Source organism: Dendroctonus ponderosae, unplaced genomic scaffold (genome assembly GCF_020466585.1).
Source record: "Dendroctonus ponderosae isolate FM_Combo_2020 unplaced genomic scaffold, Dpon_F_20191213v2 Dpon_F_20191213_3, whole genome shotgun sequence".
Taxonomy (NCBI): domain Eukaryota; kingdom Metazoa; phylum Arthropoda; class Insecta; order Coleoptera; family Curculionidae; genus Dendroctonus; species Dendroctonus ponderosae.
The window spans coordinates 15031199-15045705 of record NW_026018508.1 but is presented as its reverse complement, the minus strand read 5'-3'; the positions used below and the strand labels follow the sequence as shown (position 1 = coordinate 15045705).

Genomic DNA, 14507 nt, shown 5'->3' with positions numbered 1-14507 from the left:
AAAAAGCAGCGTTATGTTCAAGTGGATTTTGCAACTCAAAAAAAAACCACGCAAATCTAAAACTTCTTGAATTCAAGCATTTTTTGAGAAAACTGACAACATTTCCTTATCGATGGTTTACTTTCTAAAAAGGCCATTTAGTTCTCTTTGGAATGATGTAAAAAACGAGCGATCTTGCTTATTGTGCTTCCGAGAAAACATGAAATTTTGCAATAATCTTACGCCACCTTGCACAAAACGACGATAATTTTTCTAATTTCATAGAGAAGAGAAAACTGTATCTATTCTACATAACCCCCTCTGAATTTAAAGCTGGATCCGCCCCTGGTCCGAACGAAAAATTACGGTTTTGACAAAATGCAAGGCTGCGCTTAAAAATTCGTAATTTTCAATCTAAAGCATGCAACGACTTGAAAATTTTCCAGCCTAGAGGGAACAGTTGAGTCTATAAATCCACAAAATTTCAATCGAATCGCACCGAATCCAGATTTTTGATAAATTTGTACCAAAATTGACGATTTTGCCAAAAATGCATGGCTGGCTTTGCAAATTCGCAACTTTCAATGCAAAGCAGGCATCGATTGGACATTTCTTCAGTCTAGAGTGAACAGTTGAGCCCATAAAACCACAAAATTTCGTTCAAATCGCGCCGAATCCTGATTTTTTATAAATTTGTAGTTTGCACCAAAAATGACAAAAATTCATGGTTGCATTTAAAAATTCGTATCTTTCAATATAAAGTAGGCATCGACTTGAAACTTCTACAGTCCAGAGTCTACAAATCCCCAATTTGACCAACCAAAACTGAGGGTTTTTGCGCAACTGCATAGCTTCCTTTAAAAATGCATAACTTTCAACCAGGACGAAGAATCGAGTTGAAATTTTCTCCATCTATTGAAGACACTTGCATCTCAAAACCCTTTAAAAGTCGTTGCTTAAATCGCACTAAACTTTTCCAATTCCAGGTGCGAAAATTACTGTTTTACGAAACAATTAGGGGCAAAAATTCCCATTCACTCTAAAGGTATCATGAATCCTCTGGGCCTGCACTATTAAATAATGTGTTTTCTTAGGCACAAAGAAGCCGTACATTTATGGCACTTGCTGGATAATCAATGTTAGTGTGAAATTGTATTAAACAAAAGAGAGCGATGGGAGGTGAAGCTAGAGGGCCGCAAACAGGACAAACCAGGTCGCATGCAGCGAAAACAGCCAGTAAGCGAAGCGTTGAACGGCAGTTTGGTATGTTAAAAAGAAAGATATTGCACAAATTGCGGCATCGCAGCCGACATGGTTTATCTGAGGTCACTGGGATATAAATACCTTAACAGTATAATAAAGAAAAGTATAATTCGAGTGCATTATTTGACTTTTTAACTCAACCAAACCGATACATTGCAAATAGACTTACCAGTGGCGGCTGCAGCTTCGGTTCCTTCCTCATTGACTTCAATGAAAGCCTTCTGGATCACTTCGCTCACGTACAAAGGTTCACTACCGGTCAGCATGTCGCTGAAATTGGCCTCTCCTTGGGAGAAAATCACGCCAAGTCCCACCTGAAACATCGCAAAAGACAAACATTATACGAAGTTAAACGCGTTGAAAAGGCCGAGTGAAATACCTTTTCGAGAACTTCGTTCATCTGAATGGTAGCTTCGATTTTGAATTTGGGCAATTTTACAACAACCTCTGGCTTGTACATGTTTTCGGTGATTTTGGACAGATCGGTATTGGCCAGTTTTTCCTCTAGCTGCGCAATGCCATTACGCTTGTTGGGGAGAATGACGATCAAGCTCACTTCAGGGTTTGAATAGGGCAGTTCCAAAACTTTAGCGTCCAGCGCCTCGTCTTCTTTAAAGAAGTACTTGCCCTTGTTGTTCATCATTTGGACATCGATGGAATCCACATCGTTCAAGTAGAACTTATCGGTTACCGTGAGGCTTTTGTCGAATTTGGAAGCCCAGGTTCCTTTGAAGTAGATGGCGTTAACCAGCACCAGGCGAGTTGCGGAATTAAGAGAATCAGGAGAAATGAGATCTTTGATCTTATTTTGCGTTTTATCTTCAACCCATCCATTTATTAACTTGGCAGTAGCGTTATTGTTGCCGAAGTTCACGGGTTGCACTTCGGACAGGAATTTTTTGGCAGTGATTTCCTGGAACGTTGGCTTCAACGAAGCATCTTCTGCGACGAAGATTTTATTGGCCATCAACAGTTGAACGTTGGGGACATTGTTCAGATGGCTCAGCACATCGCTGTAGCCTTCGGCAGCCTGCAGATGGCCGGAAAAGCCGAGTACTTTGCCGAAGGCTTCATGTGTGGTGCCTTTGGAGCCTTGATAAGCCATCGCAAGCACTGCATGGGCACTGATTGGCGAAAAGAACACATTGCCTTCTTTTTGGGCGAGGACATTGTAGAGCTTCTTAGTGAAGTGACCGTTGCCTTCGATCACAGCTTGCAATTCTTCTCTTCCGCCCATTATCACCGGTAGAAGAGCCAAAAACGAGAGAATACAGATTGTACCTGAAAAGAACATGAGTTTATTCCAACCGCAGCTACACTGTGAATTATTTGACACTCATAATAACGTACTTAGGGCTTATTTGCTTTATTTTATCTTAACTTAGAGATATTGGAAACTAGAGACTTACACACCTCCGCCCGATTAACTGTTATCGCTCTACTATTAAGCATGACTCAGACGAGATATATACGGCAAACAATTGGAATTGAGGCCAGAAAACAGATAATTAATAAAAGCGGATTTTATACTTCAAAATCTACATTACCAGAAGCTAGAAGACGATGGCTCGGTTGACCGTCTGCAATGTGTGCTATTTGGCACGTAGTTCTTTCCTTCATAAAATCCGCAGTATTTTTAACTTGATCAAAATTCCTGTGAATCAATGTTTGAAAAACCAACGACCTTCACAGTACGATTTGAGCACAAATAGAAAATACAGAAACCCAAACAAACCGAACACGTCAGTTTAACATAACCCAATATAGTATGTAGTCTGTGACATAACCGTAAACTATGCTGTCAAAATAAATAAATAAATAAAAGAAGCAATTTGGTATCGATGTTGTCATACTATTGTTTTAAGTAAAAAGAGATAGGGAGTGGGACTGAGATGAATGATCCGATTATTTGATTCAAGATTTAAATGTTTTTCTATTCTATAATTATACAACAAATATAAAMTAACACAWTTTTTATTTTTTTCTATTATTCTAATGCAAGTAAGTCCGGAAAAAAAATACAGAAAGTTTTCCKAATTCTATTGAATTCTTGATTTTGYCAACTATTTCATTTTTTTGTCCAAAATTGAATGTATTTCCAAGAGCTCGTTTTAAGTAAAATGTGATGATTTAGAACTGATTTTTTAGAACTTTTCAAAATGTAGTCGAGAAATTATGGGCTTCGGACACATCCAGGGTCTCTATTAAAATTTCGTAACTTTGAATCTAGACGAAGGATTAACTCGACATTTTCACCATCTGGAGAATAGAACAGAGCCTACAGGTCCGGAAATTCTATTCTATAATTATACAACAAATATAAAATAACGCATTTTTTATTTTTTTTTGATTCTTCTAATGCAAGTAAGTCCGGAGAAAAAATACAGAAAGTTTTCCGAATTCTATTGAATTCTTGATTTTGCCAACTATTCCATTTTTTTGTCCAAAATTGAATGTTTATTCCCAAGAGCGCGTTTTAAGTAAAATGTGATGATTTGGAACTGATTTTTTAGAACTTTTCAAAATTTAGTCAATAAATTATGGGTTTCGGGCACATCCCGGGTCTCTATTAAAATTTCGTAACTTTGAATCTAGACGAAGGATTAACTCAAAATTTTCACCATCTGGAGAACGGAACTGAGCCTACAGGTCCGGAAATTTTCATTAAAATCGCACTTGCTACTGATTTTTGATAAATTTGTAAATTCTGAACAAAAAATGTTGTTTTCACGCAACTGCATGGCAACTTTTAAAAATTCATAACGTTCGATTTAGGAGGACGAGCAACTTCAAATCTGCAGGGGTCAAAAGTGCAGTACAAAACCCTGCAAAACATAAGTGAAAGCCCGCAGAAACCTGATTTTTTAGGACGTTCTAAGATCTAGTCCAAAAAGAAGGGTATTCAGGCTTATGCACCGTTTCTTTTAAAAATTCGCAACTTTCAATATAGAGGAGGAAATTAGTTGAAATTTTTACAGTCGGGAGGAAATAATTGAACCCACAGATGCTGAGACATAAATTTCAATCACTCTTACTTCTGATTTTTGATAAATTTGTTTTCACGCAACTGCATAGCAACCTTAAAAAATTCGTAACTTTCAATCTAGAGCAAGAAGCGACTCAAAATTTTCTCTGTCTAGAGACAATAATTTAATACAAAAACTGCCTAAATATGATTTAAATCCCATCAAAACCTGATTTTTTAGATCGTTTCTATTCTAGTCCAGAAACTGGGGTATTTAAGCTCACGCATGGTCCCTTTAAAAAAATTCACTGAGAAAGGAGTACCGATCTGAAACTTTTTTGAAAATTATTTTCGAGAACCACTTTCTTAGACATAAATTGAAAAACACTTCATTTTTTGAAACGGTATGTTTTCCGCTAAATATTCACAACTTTTAATTCGGAACAAGAAACAGCTTTAAATTCTCACAGTTCATAGCAGACATTTGAGGCTAAAATGTCTGGAATTTTCATAAAGATCGATGGAAAACTTCAATTTTGCCAACTTTGAAAACAACATCCATGGAAAATTAATATCACGCAATGGCTGATTTTTTTGTAAATGTGGCCGTTATTTGTGATGTTCAACATAAAATTGCCTGAGAAAATACATTAGACATTCAAGGGTTTTACGCAAAAATAATGTGTTTGGCACAATATGTAAATGATCATAACTATTATAAATTCAAGATGGTAAGGCCAAAGGGTTATCACTGGTTTATGTTAAACAGTGACGCTCACATTGATTAGTTGAAATTGTTGTTTCTCTGAAAACATCAGCATGCGAATATGTCACAATTTTCGAAAAAACATGTTCATAAAGTGAAAAGTTTCGAGAAAATTTTGTTCCAATTGGGTTCAATTGGACTTCATGAATGTTTTATAACTTATTTAGCCTGAAGAAATCTCTTCACTCCACTTACCCATTTCGGCAAAATGGAAAAATCAGTAGAGGAACAAACACACTTTCACAACGACTACCCGATTCATATAACGTCTTAATGTAATATAATTCACTCAAAGAGTAAAGTGATAACATTACACTGACTGCTTATTACATGATTTATTTTCTTCACATTATCAGCAGACGTAATTATTATCTGCAATTGTTTCTAAACAACATTCGCCTCGTATTAGGGCAAGCCATTTGTTGAATATTTATGCACATAATTATACAATTTAATTATTTGATTAAAATAGAAAATGTTTGTACGACTTATACGGTGTGTTCAAAGCAGTGAGTTCAATTATAAATCACCCTGTATAATGTGCAAAATTAATTTGTACAATTATTGGGCGAATATATTTGAATGATCATATCGAAACCCTAATTAAAGAATTTAGATTTAAATTACTAATTAAAAAAAACTTGCTATCAAATTGAATGATTTTATGCAGCTACCAGCTCTTATTAAAACCAGCAACTTTCAAACTTGCTCAAATACGAACTTGATATTTTCTGAGTCTCTAGAAGAGATCTGAGCGTGAATTCTCTGCGAATTTCATTAACATTTTACCGAATGCTGATTTTGGAGTACTTTGCAAAGGTTGGACCAAAAATAGCTGTTTTTACGCAACTTTAAAAATCCATAACTATTAAAGTAGAGCAATTATCGACTTGAAATTTTTACATTTTGGAGGCAAAAATGTTGATTGAAAAATGGAGATTACTTATTTTGTGCAACTGCATGCTTTTCCTTAAAAATTCCTAAATTTGTTAACTAGGGACTAAAACTGACATGTTTTCAAGCATTGCATGGTTTTCTATAAGAATTTGCGACTTTCAAAGTAGAGCGCGCATTGAGTTCACATTTTCACACCTTGCAGAAAATAATTGAGTCTCAAAACCGTAAAAATTTCGTTCTAATCGCATCAAGTCCCGATTTTTCATAAATTTATTAATACTGGACCAAAATAGACAGTTTTCGCGCAATTAAATCGCTTTCTTTAAAAATCCCTAAATTTCAAACTAGAGCAAGCATTGAGTTGAAATTTTGAACACCTGGAGAACATCCTCGATTCTAAAAGCGCTCAAAATTTCATCAAAATCCCTCTAAATCCAGATTTTTTACAAATTTGTAGATTGTGAACCGAAAATTACAGTTTGCACACAATTTCGTGGCGTTTTTAAAAATCCGCAACTTTCAAATTGGAACAAGCATTGAGCTAAAATTTTCGCACTCTTGAGGAGAACCTGATTGAATCTAAAAGTTCTGAAAATTGCATTTAAATCGCTCAAAATCCTGATTTTCCACAAATTTTAAGATGTGGACCAAAAATTGCAGTTTTCACGCAATTAGACGGCTTTCTTTAAAAATCCGAAATTTTTACTGTAGTAATAGGATCCACTGGAAACTTTGGCAGCCTGAAGACAACAATGTAGTGCAAGAATTCTGCAGATTTCACTCAAATCGCAATAAATTCTGATTTTTAATAACTTTCTGACCCAAAAAGTCTGACCCAAAAAAAGGGTTTTGCGCTACTACTGGAATTTCTCGCCCATTTTTTGAGCATACATCCTCTCAAAATCTACTCCGATCGCACCGAATCCTCCTGATTTTTGAGGATTACTCAAAGCAAAAGGGGTTGTCCAGTTTTAAAAATCTACGTAGAAACCGCCCTAAAAAATAACCCAAACCGCATTCAATCCTCAACTTGAACCAAAAATAACGTTTATCTGTTTGAAATGGGCACTCAATTAACAAGTCATCATTATCGGTAGTTGGGCCACTAATCCAAATTTCATTTTGGGGATTAGTGAAACTGACATGTTCGATGAGATAAAAAAAATTAGATCATAAATGCAAATAATTATTTGTTATATATTGAATCGAATGAGCAAGTTTCTGTAGCCACTTGAGGTCGAAACATGTTGCTGTTGTGAATGATTTGTCATTCGTCCCATCGGGCGCAGACAAAACAACTTAAACAAGTATGAGCGTACGTTTAAACCTAATTATCTAATTCCCCAGTTAAATTTTATGTAACGTGGCCGAGTGGAAATTAACATGTTGACCCTCGGCATCTACACCCACATTCAGACATTTTAGCAATAATTTCAGCTGATTGTTTGGGAAAACTGTTTAAGTTTTCCTTCGCCACCACTCACCTTGTTGCAAATAGCCGATTCACTTCACTAACTTGAAGCGTTTGTTTCGTACTACCCAAAAAAAATGATATTTTCGTCGATAACCGTCCCTAATCTTATCAAATATGTTCCTTCCATATCTTAGTCAAGTTCAAGTAGGGATAGCAAGTGGATACTCTGCATGGGAATTTTCCTTCCAGATCATGTTCATGGAACGCAAATTTCCCAAGCTCCAAACGGGCAAAAGGCAGTTTCATACAACAATTGCGCTCAAAGCAAGTGGTTTACAAAACAATCAAATTGCTCCAGCTCCAGGGCTTTAATCAAACAAATTGTCTTAGATTAAGTTAACAGGACACGTAACTGCATCATCCCACTAATCCAAATGAGAACGAACCTTTGCCACTTAAATTTTTAAATATTATTAATAATTGTATGGGCTCTGGAAGGCTTGGTGAGTCAGGCAATCAGTCCAAAGGTGGTTTTTAGAGCAGCAACTCACCAGTGCGTTCAAGTGCGCCAAAATGCGGACATTCGCTCTATTTTGTTTGCTAATTTTCCGGAAGTGTTTCGCCGAATACGCATCGGCCAACTATTTTTGCCCGGATATGCATCGACAGCAAATCGTCGACATCAGTCAGGTAAACATTTTTGAACGCCCTGTATGTGCGGCTTTATCAATACGGGGAAATTTAGGGATTGTTTTCGTTGGCTGTTGATCAAGCTTTTAACTGATTAAACAGAATCGGCGCACTTCCAGCTAATTTAGTTAGCCAGAGCAAACAATTTTGCTTTTTTCTTCTTGGGTTTTCCAGTTCCATACGTATTAAACCGTGTTAACACTATGCAGCAAACAACTGGAAATGTGCCGCGATTATTTAAGATCAACAGCATCTTTGGACTCTTTTCGATCATGTTGAACCTTTTTTTAGAGGCAAAATGTTCATTTTTTGCAACGTTTATATAAAAGTGTTGCCTGTTTTCGCTGTTCTTCAGATGCGCAAATTTGGAACTTTTCGAGCCCTTTTTTAGGGACGAAATTTTCATTCTAATGCCGCTCTACAAACTACCTTCATGTTGTAAATTGTTTGCCGTTTTTCGTGTAAAAGCTGCAAAGCGCGTGCATTTATATTATTGACTTGTTAATTGAGTGCATCTTTCAAACAGATACACATTATTTTTCCTTGAAGTTGCGGATTTAATGCGGTTTGGGTGATTTTTGAGGGCTTTTCTACATCGATTGCCAGGAATTCTAGTCGCCACTTGCGTTCATTGAAAAATTACAAACTTCTTAAACATTTTTGCTTTGAATAGTCTTCAAAAATCAGGATTTAGTGCGATCTGTGTAAAGTCTTTGAAGGCATGAAGGCCAACGGTTTTCTGTAGAGGGTGGGAATTTTTGGGCCAGATTTTTGCAAAATCGTCAAAAATTTGAATTTATTGCGAATTGAATGGAATCTACATAATTCCTGCACTGAATGGTTACCTTCAGATTGCCGAATTTTCCAGTCGTTGCTTGTCCTAAATTAAAAGTTACGAACTTTTAAGGGACGTCATGTAATTGCGTGAAAATAGTCATTTTCTGTTCAGTGTTTATAAATTTATGAAAAATCAGCATTTGGTGCGATTAGAACTAAATTTTCAAAGATTTCGGAATCAACTGTTTTCTATCGAGTGTGAAAATTTCAACTCAATGCTCGGCCTAATTTGAAAGTTACGAATTTTTATAAATTGCCATACAATTGCGTCATTGTTGGTCCACAATTTAAGAATTCTTAGTCAGTCAGGTTCTGATGAAATTTTCAGAGCTTTGAGATTTAACTATTTTCTAGACAGCTTCAAAATTTCAACTCAATGCTTTCTCCAGTTTAAAAGTTACGCATTTTTAAAGGTAACTGCCATTTTTAATACACAATTTACAAATTTAAAAAATCATTGTTTTTAGATTTTTTTTTCTAAATTTTCATTTTTGTTGAAGCAGCTGGTTTTCGCCGTTCTTCAGATGCGCAAATTTATTTTGCAGACTTTGCAAAATCGTCAAAAATTAGAATTTATTGCGAATTGAATGGAATCTACATAATTCCTGCACTGAATGGTTGCCTTCAGATTGCCGAATTTTCCAGTCGTTGCTTGTCCTAAATTAAAAGTTACGAACTTTTAAGGGACGTCATGTCATTTTTTGTTCAGTGTTTATAAATTTATGAAAAATCAGCATTTGGTGCCATTAGAACTAAATTTTCAAAAATTTCGGAATCAACTCTTTTCTATCGAGTGTGAAAATTTCAACTCAATGCTTGGTCTAATTTGAAAGTGACGAATTTTTAAAGATTGCCATAAAATTGCGTGAAAACTGTCATTGTTGGTCCACAATTAAAACATTCTTAGTCAGTCAGGTTCTGATGAAATTTTCCGAGCTTTAAGATTTAACTATTTTCTAGACAGCTTTAAAATTTCAACTCAATGCTTTCTACAGTTTAAAAGTTACCAATTTTTAAAGATAACTGCCATTTTTAATACACAATTTACAAATTTAAAAAATTAGGGTCTGATGCGATTGAAATGAGATTATCATTGTTTTTAGAGTTTTTATAGAAATTTTCATTTTTGTTTAATTCGGTCATTCGATTCACGTTGCAAAGCTATTGCAACTTTTGTATAAAAATGTTGCCTAGTTTGAAGCAGCTGGTTCTTCAGATGCGCAAATTTGAATCTTTTGGGGCCCATGAGGGGCCAAAGCGCTACACAATTGCAAAAAAGTACAATTAAAAATCATCGCTTTCGGTGTGCAGATAAAAGATAGATTTCAGCAAACTTAAATTTTTAGGGCGAAAAATGACTCAAATTTTCCATGCAGCACCTTGAAAATTCCACTAATTGCCGCTTTTAATTTAAAATATTAGCTATTTAAAATGTTTAGAGCTTTTAAAGTGGCTTTTAAAGAGTGATTTCTGTGGAACTGGTGACTTTTTCAGATTTTTAGGTCGTCGTAGCTCAGATTTTCTTCGGGACGTTTCGCAAGCATTATCAGAGGTGGTTTGCACGGCGCAACAGCACACACAAACCCGAAAAACTCACCAGTTTCAAAAAAGTTTGCTTGAGTTTTTCGATCCCAAATGGTATGCGCAATTTGTATAAATCAAACTTTTTTATTTGCTTCTAAAATGTAGAATTCAACCCGCTCTTTAAACTTAAAGCTTAGTGATTTTGCGTGTTTAGGCCCCCTCGGAAAAATTGATTTTACTCCAAAAAAATGAAATTTGAAACATTTGCTTAATTGTGTGGCTGTTTCATCTCACTTTCGCCTAAAAGTAAGTCCTGTTTCACTCGGATGACACCCTACATAATGATTTCTGTCGGTTTTTTAGCTAGAAGGCATGTGGTATTTAATCGAGAAACTCGTTCACACTGAGGAAAGACATCAGACGATCCGATTAACGTCCTGTCCAGTGATCCACATCTCCGAAGATCGGACCACTTTCACCACTCGTAATCCCCTGTACAAGTTCTACGATTCGACCTATGGAGCTCAGTATCCATATAATACTCCGAACGTTCCGACCAGAAATCCCACTGATCCGAGGACGACGTTCGTTAACGAGCAGGACTTCATCAAGCAAAATGAGGAATATGACCGGTGAGTCCCAAGAACACTTTTTCAAGATTTAGAAAATCCTATGGTGCGGGTAGGTCAGTCCTAGTAGCTTGGAAGTGTCAAGCCGACGTGGTTTCCCTAGCAACGTGTATACATTCCATCAGTTTAAAAGGGCAACGACCGTCCGCACCAAAGCCTAAATTATAAAGTACTGCTTCACAGTTTTTCTGATGGTATTTTCTAGAAAAACCACCTACGACCACGAGCGAAGAAGGGCCAATTACGCCTCCTACATGAAGCGCCATTTCTCCAAAAAAGGCCTAAAAATCTACATGAGCGACGGCAGCAGCAGCATCGAACACTATCTGCAGTACAACACGAGCAATCCAGGCTTCTGGACGTTGTCCGGATCGGACGAAGGTGAGCTTGTGGCAGCGTCCACCAACCAACCACTAAAATCAAACATTTTCAGCTGTCCAGGACAACATCAAGCACTTCGCCGGCACCACCCTGGTACTGAAAGCAGTGGGAAACCATCTGGTGCTGCATGTCTGCCAGTCGTCCAGAGAAGTGAAGGAACTGTACACGATGATTTTATCCAGGGAAAACTACCTGGACAGTTGGGACGTGCACAGCGTGCATGGAATGCTGAACCGGCAGGGTTTAAGAACGACTTTTGTGGAGAAGACTTGCAACGGTGCTGAATCGTTGCGACTCACTTTGCTGATCGTTCTGATCGCTTCCATGCTAACTTCATTATTTTAGAAGCAATTGTTTGGGTTAAATCACCCTATGTAGCATAAAAATATATATTTTGGTTGCCAATTTGTGTATGAATTTTTGGCCAAACGGGATTTTTCAATAGAACTTCATCGTTTTCGTCAGTTTTTACACGTTGTTCAGCTTTGGAAAATATTGCTCAAAAGTGTTTTTTTAAGCCGCTGAGCAACTAAACCAGATAATTACCTTTTTTCTTCCTGCAGTTGCAATCATCAGGATTCAATTCATTGTTACAGATTCAGGGCATCTGGTACCTGATGGAAAAAATCAACCACACTGAAGAAGTCCGCTTTACCACTAGGAGAACCAGCTGCCCAGTAATCCACTTGTCTAGGTACCAAGCTGGCGCTTCCAGCCCCAACCAAAGAACTATAATGAACCAAAAGCCGCTGTCCTATGAAAGGTATTCCAGCTAATCCCTCGCTTTAGCGGTTCTCCCACCAAGTTGTTCCAGATGGCGGGACACCCAGATATCAGAATTGAGGCACTTATACGAAATCAAACAGCTGCGCATGTATTGGGACGATGACGATAAGAGCAAAGAGTATCAGTTTCAGTACAGCATTACCGATCCTGGCCTCTGGACCAGCTTCGATGTGGATGAAGGTTGAGTGAGGGAACCTTTCCAGGCAAGGCCCACTAAATCTGGTCGTCTTTAGGGACAAGTCGGCCTCCGTCCCCGCATGGAACGGTCCGGGTGTTAAAAGCTGTGGGCAATCACTTGGTATTGATCTTTTGCCTCACAGATCCAGACCCTTTGCAGTTGTTTACCATGATTCTATCCAGGGAGGAATTCATGGATGGGCGCATTCTGCATAGTGTGCGCGGTCTGTTGAGGCGACAGGGTATGACAGTAAAAGCCATTGAACAGGCTTGCAATGGAACAGCAGCATTCAGTCTCCAGCCTCTATTGGTCGCTCTGAGTTTGATAGTCCGAGTAATAAGAAAATATATTTAGTTACAAAACTGGCGCTCTTTCACAATAGTTTCGATGATTTTGTGCTTCTGTATTTTGCCCGAGGTGGTCTTTGGGAATGAATCGAAAATTTCCAGACGCGAGGGGATTTTGAAACGGGCAAGTTTTCCTGCACAGTGCGTCTTAAGATCGCTCAAAGTCACCGACATGTTTTTCTGGACCCTGATGCAAGCGCACACTTCCTCACCAAGACGCTCATGGGGAAGGCCAACCACCTAAAAGAGTTGAAGTTTCCAAACTTGTAGGAATACCTGTGGCGCAAATCGTTCGGGACTAGGCGGGGCCGCAATTTTGAGCTCGTTTCCACGGCAACTGCGTGGGTTAGGCACACCAGATAAATTTGGAAAGGACAATTTGCGCCATGGACCTTACCTGGACTTCCAGGACATGCGGGTGTTGGTTCAACACGTCCTCGACCTCTATGGGGTAGATGTTTTCTCCTCCTCGGATTATCATGTCCTTGATCCTCCCCACTATCCTTCCATAACCATCCTCCTGAAGAACGAATTGATCGCTGCAAATAAAAAAAAATAAAAACCCAATCAAAATGAACCAAAGCGGGAAATTCTGGAATAATTACCCTGTGCGCAGCCACTTGTCGCGTCCGATGAGCTCGTTGGTTTTCTCCTCATTTTGCCAGTACCCCAGCGTGGTGGAATATCCTCTGATCAGCAGTTCTCCCGGTGTCCCCCTTGGGACAATTTTACCCTGAAAAAACGCCTTCTTAAGCACCTGGTCAGCTGGAGCAGGCATACCATCATCTTCATCTCTGCGTACCTCTGGGTCGACGATTTTCACCTCCAGGTGATCACCAACGTACCCAACTGTGGATGTGGAATGCAATTCATCATCATCTGGCAAGGACTGGAAGGCTACAGCTGTGGACTCGGACAGTCCATAGATGGACTGGAAAATCGAAATTGAAAACGTTGCCTCATGAAGATTGATTCCAATACTTTGACTTTTCGAAGATTCAAGTGTTTCTTCATTTCCTGGAACAAATGAACCGAGGATGGCGCCCCTCCGCTGATGGCAATCTCTGGATGAATGTCCAACTTGCGCAACTGCTGCCTGTTGATCAGATCCACGTACATAGTGGGCGTCCCACAAATCATTGTGCATCTACACCAATGAAAAAACAGTAAATCCGACAAGACAACACCGCCTGGACAGTTACTTCTCATCGCATATTGCATCCAGAGATTTATCGGGATTAAAGGTGGGCGCAGGAAGCACCAAAGTGGCGGCATGATGTAAAGCGCCGCCAATGGCCACCACAGTGCCAAAAACATGGAAAAACGGCGCCTGCAGGCAAATGGTATGATGTTTGGTGTGCAACTCGTTCCTCCTGCCCACCAAATAGGAATTGTTGGCTATCTGGAAGTGGCTTTGCATTGGCACCTTTGGGGTTCCAGTTGTGCCCTAAAACTGGATGAGAATTAACTGGAGCATGGATTTGTTGATTGAGTGGCTTCTGTTTACGGCCCGTTTTATTTTTGGCCATTGCAACTGATTGCTCACCGATGTGAACTGGAAATGGCAGACATCATCAGGTTTGATGTGATCCTGCATCGACTTCACCTGCTTGATGTCGCTTTCTGAAGGCAAGTCGAACAGTTCTTCGTAGCTGAAGGTGCCTCTGAAAATCCATCATATTTTGCCGAGTTTTTTTAAATTTTTTTCCAAACGCGACAAAAAGTCTACATTTTGGCCTCCAACTTTGAAATGGTAAGAAATTTATAATGAAGCCTAATTCGGAAAAGACGGTTCTGGAGATTATCTATCAAAAAGGGCTTAAGGATAATTATCAGATTTTTTACCGTTTC

At 38.4% G+C, this 14507-nt stretch overlaps 3 protein-coding genes across 25 annotated transcripts in view; 1 reads left to right on the top strand and 2 right to left on the bottom strand.

The window, feature by feature from the left end:
* The window catches only part of LOC109538576 (antichymotrypsin-2), a 21224-nt gene extending 13760 nt beyond the window's left edge, over window positions 1–7464 (bottom strand). For 12 of the 20 annotated variants that reach the window (XR_007281054.1, XM_019905860.2, XM_019905857.2 and 9 more), the window contains exons 1-3: window positions 2790–3002; window positions 1622–2523; window positions 1412–1556 (exon numbers count right to left, since the gene is read on the bottom strand). Coding sequence is in view for 19 of the 20 variants with exons in the window: in XM_019905860.2 (XP_019761419.2) it covers window positions 1412–1556; window positions 1622–2523; window positions 2790–2862 (1120 nt within the window). In the remaining variant the exon portion in view is untranslated. Of the gene's footprint in view, window positions 1–1411; window positions 1557–1621; window positions 2524–2651; window positions 2710–2789; window positions 3003–5168; window positions 5323–7354 lie in introns of those variants that run through there. The other 8 variants (XM_019905848.2, XM_019905847.2, XM_019905863.2 and 5 more) reach the window with 4 other exon arrangements.
* A 62-nt stretch (window positions 7465–7526) lies between these two features.
* Window positions 7527–12671, top strand: LOC109538578. Of its 3 annotated transcripts, none has more exons than XM_019905870.2 (4): window positions 7527–7974; window positions 11942–12108; window positions 12160–12311; window positions 12365–12671. In XM_019905870.2, the coding sequence occupies exons 1-4, from the start codon at window positions 7858–7860 to the stop codon at window positions 12661–12663; spliced, it is 735 nt and encodes a 244-aa protein (XP_019761429.2). In that variant the 5' UTR covers window positions 7527–7857; the 3' UTR covers window positions 12664–12671. The 3 variants fall into 3 exon arrangements, with proteins under 3 accessions (XP_019761429.2, XP_019761428.2, XP_019761430.2); XM_019905869.2 differs by lacking the exons at window positions 11942–12108; window positions 12160–12311; window positions 12365–12671 and adding exons at window positions 10699–10967; window positions 11170–11345; window positions 11398–11750 and having other exon boundaries at window positions 7588–7974; XM_019905871.2 differs by lacking the exons at window positions 7527–7974; window positions 11942–12108; window positions 12160–12311; window positions 12365–12671 and adding exons at window positions 10571–10641; window positions 10699–10967; window positions 11170–11345; window positions 11398–11750.
* LOC109538574 (medium-chain acyl-CoA ligase ACSF2, mitochondrial) overlaps window positions 12644–14507 on the bottom strand; it is a 4031-nt gene continuing 2167 nt past the window's right edge. For both annotated transcript variants that reach the window (XM_019905845.2, XM_019905846.2), the window contains exons 4-10: window positions 14203–14320; window positions 13859–14103; window positions 13638–13803; window positions 13459–13587; window positions 13262–13389; window positions 13054–13195; window positions 12644–12896 (exon numbers count right to left, since the gene is read on the bottom strand). In XM_019905845.2, the coding sequence (XP_019761404.2) occupies window positions 12660–12896; window positions 13054–13195; window positions 13262–13389; window positions 13459–13587; window positions 13638–13803; window positions 13859–14103; window positions 14203–14320 (1165 nt within the window). In that variant the 3' untranslated portion in view covers window positions 12644–12659. The remainder of the gene's footprint in view (window positions 12897–13053; window positions 13196–13261; window positions 13390–13458; window positions 13588–13637; window positions 13804–13858; window positions 14104–14202; window positions 14321–14507) is intronic.